This window comes from Botrytis fragariae (genome assembly GCF_013461495.1).
Source record: "Botrytis fragariae strain BVB16 chromosome Unknown tig00000186, whole genome shotgun sequence".
Taxonomy (NCBI): domain Eukaryota; kingdom Fungi; phylum Ascomycota; class Leotiomycetes; order Helotiales; family Sclerotiniaceae; genus Botrytis; species Botrytis fragariae.
In genome coordinates this window covers 1072994-1081708 of record NW_023501000.1, presented here as the reverse complement: position 1 = coordinate 1081708, position 8715 = coordinate 1072994, and the positions used below count along the sequence as shown (strand labels likewise).

Below are 8715 nucleotides of genomic sequence, written 5' to 3'. Positions count from 1 at the left end.
TCTCAACTTCTCCCATCGTTCAACCTTCAACGACGACGACGACAACAACAACATTGACAAAAACCTCTACCATCACCGTCGTCACCATCAATACGAACCCCCAAGCACCTCAGCTCTTTGAATCCTTATACCAGAGTATCCCTCTCAACCACAATTTCTCTTTTCAGGGTAATCACCTCCAAATTCCTTTTTTCCTAAGCGTAACTGACCTTTTCAATTTATCAGTCTTCGATCTTTTGATATTTCGATCTACTCTCTGAGTAATTGCTTATCCACAGCTGGACCAGCCTTACTCGAATCTTGAGATAGGCAGTCATGGAATCGTCAGTGGAGGTCAGAAAGCCAAAGACAGCGGCAGAGATGCTCTTATTCAGCGAGGATCATCTAATGGTCGATAAGTTGACGGGTGTTAATATTCCGTTCACTACTTATCAAAGTCTCAAAAAGATGGCTCCTTATCTGGGACTTCCCAATGCGAACGCGGTCAGCGATTTTCTTAAATCTCCCGAATTCCACCGCCATTATGACTTGCTCTATGAGTCTGCCATCCAGCCGCGTATATTGAGAGAGCCTAACTCCAAAGGTCCCAGTCTCAAAACAGTGCAAAGCATGATCATGGAAGGCGAAGCATACGGTGACTGCAAATACTCTGATCCAGATACGAATATGAAGGGTTGGCAGGATGCTGATCACTATGCCTTATGCTTGTATCGGCTGTGTGTATTTAATTCGACTAGGCGCAACGGTATATTCCTCAACCGAAATATGAGCACGACCGAAAAGCAGGTCAGACTCTGGATGTGTATTGTGAGGGCAACCTCGGATGCGAATCGGCTTATCACAAGAACCAAAGCTCAGAAGCAAAAGAGTTTGAGTATTGACGAGGACTCTAGCGTAAGGGGACTCCTAGATCAGCCTCCATCCGCGGGTTTGTTTCGAGATAATTCTGGAACTCGGATGCCGGATATCTACTCGACTCCTAACAAATCACGAAAGCAACATCAGTTCTCATCTCCTCAATCAACACTGGTGGATAAACCCAACCATCCCATGAGAATTCTGGATCAAGCTGCACTAGAGGCAGCTGAACATGTTAACGACCCCTTCCTCGAACACTCTCTTCGCTCGGAAGACCTGTCACAACAGGGTTCTTCATGAGCATCAACTGGGTCGACTGGATCAAGCGCTATCATTAAGGCTGTTGATAGCTGTTTTGCATTACTGGATAAAATAAGGACTTGAAGTTTGCAGGCTGGTGCTTACTTTGTATTGAAAGGGGTGGGTGGTTTGCGATGCTGGATCGGTACGGAAGGAGGAATGAGAGAGATGGTAGCTGGATCGAGAATGAGAGACGTTATATAATAAATGGAAATTAGAGGACACTTCTTGATTTTCTGAACCTGAGAGAACAGAATCCACCAGGAGTATATATATTAGAGCTCACCTGTGATCATTGTGTTGTGTATGTGTGTGCTGTAGGTGAAAAGCTTGTTAGTATTCGGTTGTTTTGGTTTGGGTATCAAAAATGAGAGAGAAAGTTGGAGTTGGAGATGGGAGTTGAACTCATGTTGCTTTGATAATATAGACATAGTAATGTACGATATAATTTGCGGATGTTGGTGCAAAATTGGTATAGTAAATAGAGAGTAGGATGAAAGAGAATAAGCATAGTTTGGGGGAGGAAAGACATGATGATATGATATAGAGATGATGTTGAGGGAAGAGATTCGGAGGAAAATGAGGCTTCGAGTGAATGTTTGTTCGGAGAGAAGATGCGATGATATGATAAAGAAATGAATGACAAGAGCGTTCTAGGGATAGTATTAATTGATGTAGCCTTAATCGCGGGAGTGTACATGACAGAAATTCTAAGGCAACAGCGGGACTAGCCAAATCCATTGCTGTATATCTCCATCTAGTGACTCTAGAGCTCGAATGCTTTTTTTTTCAACAAGCAATTTCATTTCACGAATTTTTGTAGCAGGAAGACTGACGAGAAGCGGCAGCATTGTCAAAAAATGGGAATTTGAGTTCGCGTGACTCAATCAACTATCTCAAGCTCACATTACGAAATAAGTAAATTCAATTCGGTAACCTACTAAACTAAGGCTAATCTTTCCGAACAAGGGTTGAAAATTATTCGGGGAAGTCACGAATGAGTATTATATTTGGAGTACCCAGAAAAGGAGACGAAGTCTTTAACGAAGTCTTTAACGAAGTGGGAGTATTCTGATATGAGGTGTGAGAATAGATCAAACGACGAGCAAATAGTTCGCATACGAGGTGCGGATGTAATAAGAAATGAGTGAGATCTACCAAATCCGGCGTTGAGTGAAGTTCAAGTGGGGTAAGCACAGACCTCAATATGACTGTGAACTTCAACATCATTCATGTTCATGATCATCCTATTGCACTCGTCTCATCATGTTTTGCACTCACATCATCTCGTTCGGTGGATTCATTATGGAAACAGTTCTGTGAATAACTCCTTGAATTGAAAATGTTCTTCGTTGTCAATCCAAAGACACTTGGGCACAATGAGGCAGTTTTTGACTTCGTCTCGAGATTCTCCATGGCCTCTTGGAAAATGGTATATTGATGGAGTAGAGTGAAGTGATGGGTATATCTGCTCTAGCATCATGATACGATGCGGCTCTTGAGATGTTCTTGCTTGATGGCAAGCGCCTTTGCCATGGTCATATGTGGCTACTTGACTGGTGAGGAAACCAAGAGAACAGTCAAGCGTTCTTGTGAAACGGGTTTCGAAGTCCCAAATTTCTATACACGTCCAACTCTGAGAGTGCAGTTATATGAGTGTTTCGAGGATTTTACTATCTCGAACTAAATCATTAGAAGTTCGCATGTGTGCCAACAGCTATATCCCGCTCAACAAGCAAAGGATCTCCAGATTGCGTGGATGATCTGCACTGAAATAGCAGTCTTTTTTGCTTCTTTTTTATGAGCTCATTGGCAAAATTGCTCATATTTTCTAGGTAAAATGTCTGTCGTTACTGTGAAAGAGGTCAGAAAGCTACATCAAGTAGACTGCCAACGCCAAAACCAAGTGTAGCCCGAAAGAAGCTTGTAAAAGACTTATGGAGCTAATTACAACTCACCTTTCTTTACATATTCACTAATCGTCGTCTAATATACCAATCCGACAAGATTGCACTAGCCCCCACCCCGTGAACAATAATCCCACCTTCAAACTTTTGCGACCAACAACAAAACAAGACAACAACAATACAGATTCTAACCTTGAGTTTCTATTCTCATACACAAAGCTTTACTCTCCTATCAATTGAATTGTTCGATCATCGTAGATTGAGAATTGCTTCTAACAGAACTCAATTTGCGTCTATAAACCGGAACAAGTTTCTCCTTTGAGCCATCTTCATTACATCCATTCCTCAGAACTTAGTTTTACTCTCACAAAAAGCAGAATCTCCTCACCCCTCCCTTTCGCAATCAAGAAGGGTTTCCTCAAAGGGATAATCTTCACCACGAAATCATCACGATTCAACTCTCTTAGTTCATCGAAATTGGCATCGAAGAGCATCGAAATTTCCGCATGTGAGCGAGCGCCTTCCAGAGACGAGACACCAGTAAAGATACTATATAGTTTCTCAGCTCACCCAAATGTCTGAGAACTACGAGTAAAGGATTGACACTTCACGCGGACAGTTTGTATCGTCGTCATCAGATGTCGCGTGCTATTGATGAAGGCGGGAAACTGACCGCAGAACTCCTGTCAACCCAACCTACAACCGCTACTGATGTGACACCCAGTGAGAGTCTTGTCAAGAACCATTCTCAGTTAATAAAAGTTGAGAATGACACTACAGACGTCAATATCAAGCTAGAGCCGAGGTTCCCCTCACCAAGAGCAGCCTCTATCGATCCTCAGGTGCCAAGACAATCTCTATTTTCAGGAATGTCTCATTCCTTGGGTGTTCTGAACCCAAGTAATGTTCTGAGCACTCCGGGTTATAGTGACATTAACATATCTCATAGCAAAACCTCATCTTCAGGAGACAAGAAGACGGCCACTCGGAGAGCTACAGCAAGAACACCCAAGGAGGTTTTTGCTCGTCAAGCTGAAAGCAAGGCCAAGAAGCTCGCGGCAAAAAGCTTGAATGCCACAGTAGGTGGGCGTGTAACAAAAGCTACCAGCCAAAAGACCAGAAACAAGAAGTGTCAGTCTGGCGAAGCCACTTCGGAAAAGTTGAAGAGTAAATTTACAGCTGCAGACCCATTTAATCTGGATCTTGGAACGGAAGCTCCGATAATTCAAGCACGCACACAACGTGAGCAATTTGATAAACTTCGTGCGGCCTACCCCGAGTATAATAACAAAAATAAGCGTGGAGAAAGTATGACTTCATTGATAAAGGCGAGTCGAAGCTTTGGTTACGGAAAAGTACATCCTCTAGATGGAAGATGGAAACTTCAGGGAATGGACTCTGGTAATAAGAGCCACCAAATGCATAAGAACTTCCACTGATAAGTAGTGCAGCATTACATCATCATCAGTTGATTGGAGCATCTCGGATGCTCGAACGCGAGTGTTCCGAAGAAGGCCCACAAGGAGGCATCTTGGCAGATTGTATGGGACTAGGAAAAACTATTCAATGCATAGCGGTAAGCTCATCTATCTCAGATATTTATTCAAATACTAACTAAATAGGCCATCATTGGAAACCCTCCAGACTCCAATAAGATCGTGGCTGAGGAGCGGACAACTCTGATTGTGGTTCCCAGCGGACTCGTATGTACAAATCCGGCAAGATGCAAAATAAAACCCCGAACTAACGAATTACAGCTTCTTCAATGGCTTGATGAGCTCAAGAAACATGGTGGAAGTACTATCAAGAATATAGACATTTATAACCGTTCTGATAGACGAGATGCTATACAATACACATTGTCAAATGTGGTAATTACCACGTATGACGAGCTTATGACAAATTTGCCGTGGCTGAGAGAAACTGCTAGTAAAAGCAGTCGGACGAAGAAAAGTAAAGGTAAAAAGAGAAATGCAGCAGATGAAGAAGTTCCACCCATGGAGAACTTTCCCCATGATAAGTCGGACACCGCAGGTGTCTTATACGATGTCAATTGGTATCGAGTAAGTTTTGGGTTGACCCGAAAGATAAACAAATATTTCTAATACATATTTTTAGGTAATTATCGATGAAGGGGTGAGTAATTCTCCATTCGGTACAACCAATTCTTATGCGGCGTACTCATGTGAAACAGCATGGTACCAGAAATCATGATTCTAGAGCAAGTCGCGCTGTGAATGCCTTGAAGAGTAGATATAGATGGGTCGTGACTGGTGTAAGTTATCCAATATATACCCCTCATTTGAGAAATGCTGAAAATTTGTTTAGACACCATTTCAGAATCGTCTGCAGGGTATTGTGCTCGATTGACCCTCACACTGCAAGCACTAATGCTTATCCATCTAGATTTCTACAGCTATTTTCGCTTTTTGAAGGACCCAGAAACTACCACAATGTCGAGGTCAGTTGTGCATAGATAGCTCTTGTTATTCCCAATATTAATATTTTGTTAGATTTTCAGCCGACTTCTGCAATTCCAAATATGCTAGTCATCACACCATGTTATTGAATCCTCAGTATTAACAATTGTTTAGGAAGAATGTATCTCTCGGATGGAGAAAAAATTGGGCAAATTAATGATCCGGTGAGTACATGGATATACAATTTCGCCATGGAATATACAGGAATTCATGTGCTAATATATATTAGGAGGACAATGGAAGATAGAGTACTTGGTAATACGTTGATACAACTGCCTAAAGCTCATCATAAAGCCATCAAGGTCGACTTTAATGCCGCGGAAGAAATTTTATACCGAGCAGTAGAAGAAAAATTTCAGGAACTGAGAGACCAAGACCTCGAAGATGATGACCCACGGAAACCAATGTCGTATAAATTCGCCCAAATTTCTTTTCTGAGACAGTAAGTATTCTGGTCTCTGCTCGTATAATCTCACTAACTATCATCCAGACTGGTGTCTCATCCAGCATTGGTTGAGCGAAAGATTATGGTCTGATTGCTTCTCAGTAATTTTATGTCTTAAACTTACAGACGATAGGTACTTTTTGATAACCATGAACTGGAAGAGATTAGAGATAAGGTTCAAGTTCTGGATCCCGTATTATATCGACGTAAGAAATCAACGCACAATTCACACAAACTGCATACTGATTGAAGCTGTAGGCATCTGCTCTTGGATTAGAGGTGAGAGAGCAAAGGTAGCTGCCGAGTATAAGCATTCGTTGGATCAGCAAATAAAGATATGTGAATTCTGCCAAGAAGATACAGAAGATCTAAAAGAGATTCCCGGATGTAAACACTTATTTTGCGACTTTTGCTTGAATGAAAATCCGGATATTGAGCTTGCAGAAAATGGAACAGAGGCAAGTTCTAACATTGATGAATCGTGATCATATCTCTGACAATTCTTTAGATGCGTAAATGCAGAGCTTGCGATGAGCCGTACGATCCTTCTGAGCTGGAGAGAGTACAAGAGCAGCAAGAAAGCGCCCAAATGGGGATTAAGAAAAAAGGGATGAAGGGAAAGGATTTCCGCAATTACATTCCAGGTACACCTAAGTCTATATGGCTGGATCAGTACGACCGAGGAATGATTGATCTGAGGCCAGGCTCGAAATTAGAAGCTGTAATTGAGCAGGTTCGAGAGTGGTTGTCCGAATCACCAAAGGAAAAAATCATCATCTATACGCAGTGGAAAATGGTGAGTACTATCATCGGTCGTATGCTCGAGAAAGAGAATTTTAATTTCCTTTATTATTCGGTAAGCTTGAAAGTTCCCATGGTTGAATATGCGTTTACTGAATATTATTATCAAGGGCGACATGACCCAAAAAACACGATCTGAAGTTATTCGATTATATAAGATGAATCCCAAGGTCAAAATCCTCGTTTCTGGCCTCAAGTGTGGAGGAGTAGGCTTAAATTTGCCCTTCGCAAACAAGGTTATATCAGTGTATGTAATCTGTCTTCTCTAATCTTGGATCAATATACTAATGCTCTATAGTGAGTTGTGGTGGAATCCCTTTGCGTATGTGAGAAGGACTAAGACGCGTGATCACAGCTAAATTTAATATAGTGAAAAGCAAGCTTTCGGTCGTGTCTACCGGATTGGCCAAGAGTTAGAAACAATATTTGCGAGAGTTATTGTGGATAATACAATAGAAGATAGACTTGCTGATTGTAAGTTGCTCATTCAGCCCTGCCAAGTTGAAATTGCTAACAAGTCTGAACAGTGCAACTTAAGAAGCTTCGCATCAATAGTATCGCTATGCAGGAAAAACTAAGTAAGGAAGAGGAGGCCAGTTTGCTGGAGCGTGCTGAATCTGAAAAGCCACTTGACCTTAATGCAGCGGACTGTAATGAGCATTTTATCAACGCCCTTGCAGGCACAGATCCTCGCCTTAACTCGAATACTGATACTCTATCAGAATCCGTCCAAGGATTGTTTGGCAGAACCCCTGGAGAGTCCCCTGAAGATAAGATCATGGAAGATGTCGATGATAAGACAGACGAAGAAGGGGATTTCTACGAGTCCGACTCCGACAGCGACGATTCTATGTCGGACGCTCCATATGCTGAGTCTATGCAGGCTAAAGTAGAGACGGAGGAAGGAGACGGTGACTAGAAGTTTTCACGCATTTCATGTGCCAATAGACCTTGCCCCTGTCTGGCTAGTCATGATCTATCAGCCTTTCAAAGACACTCCACTCAGTACAGCCACCTTCCCTGGTATACATTATCAAAATACCCTAGAGAGTTCTACTGGATTTCTCAGCAAGTAAATGACATGTCTCTATCCCCACAAACACCGATTTCATATCATTCTCGCGGCATCTTACCGAGTCCTCATTTTCGTTCTCAGCAGTTTTTCTTATCAGCATTTCCGTCAACTATACCTAAGAATTTCAAACTTCGTATCTAATCGGCACTATTGACACATTCGCTGCAGAGATTTTCATTCCATCCCGGAGAACTATCAAAAACAATTTCGAATTCATTATCTTTCAAGACCCCCCACCAAAAGTTTTATCCCCACGCTTTCATCAATATTCACCTCGCGTCACCAACTTCCAAGATTCACCTCCATCGCATTTTCAACCCGACATTTTCGCTGTCACTAGCAACAGTCTTTGCTCCTTGCTCAGAACTATTGTTATCATCGACGACACTTATCGGCCTTTGCTCGAAACCCTTGCTGTCATCCCCGACACCTGATATCCCGCATCTAGAATATCTCCTATCTTAAACGACACATGGCAACTTCTCAGCTAGGACGAAATGCATGGATGGAAATCTGGAATTCCCCTTTCACACAAAGATCACAAGTAGCACCATTTCGTTAGCACGAACCCAGTTATCTTTTCTCATAGCGAATTTTATCACGATCAATTTTTATTTTATTTCTTTAGATGAAAATAGGCACGCAAGCGAAAAGTACTTGGTCACATACATATCTTACCCCTCTCGGGATATGAATAGGAAATGATCATCTCTTTTCAAATGATGATGCAATCTATACTGCGTGATATATGTGAATCCGATAGTGAAGTGAAAAGGTTCTGCGATTTCGTAATCACATGAGATCTTTCCAATACTATCACGGGTGTCTCTTTCAGGAACTATATATGAG

General features: G+C 42.0%; 2 protein-coding genes across 2 annotated transcripts; both read left to right on the top strand.

Moving 5' to 3' along the window:
* Positions 1-315: 315 nt before the first annotated feature.
* Positions 316-1158, top strand: Bfra_010349 (putative dna repair helicase protein; the record flags this gene model as incomplete). The annotated part of the gene is made up of 1 exon (XM_037340683.1): positions 316-1158. One exon carries the CDS (start codon positions 316-318, stop codon positions 1156-1158), a length of 843 nt encoding a protein of 280 aa, XP_037189151.1.
* A 2545-nt stretch (positions 1159-3703) lies between these two features.
* On the top strand, positions 3704-7710 carry Bfra_010348 (putative dna repair helicase protein; the record flags this gene model as incomplete). The annotated part of the gene is made up of 19 exons (XM_037340682.1): positions 3704-4466; positions 4517-4641; positions 4688-4768; positions 4823-5128; positions 5184-5201; positions 5260-5340; positions 5394-5418; positions 5472-5526; positions 5579-5609; positions 5660-5709; positions 5775-5987; positions 6036-6075; positions 6124-6196; positions 6249-6448; positions 6499-6846; positions 6902-7038; positions 7090-7113; positions 7162-7265; positions 7319-7710. 19 exons carry the CDS (start codon positions 3704-3706, stop codon positions 7708-7710), a joined length of 3066 nt encoding a protein of 1021 aa, XP_037189150.1.
* Between the last annotated feature and the right edge of the window lie 1005 nt (positions 7711-8715).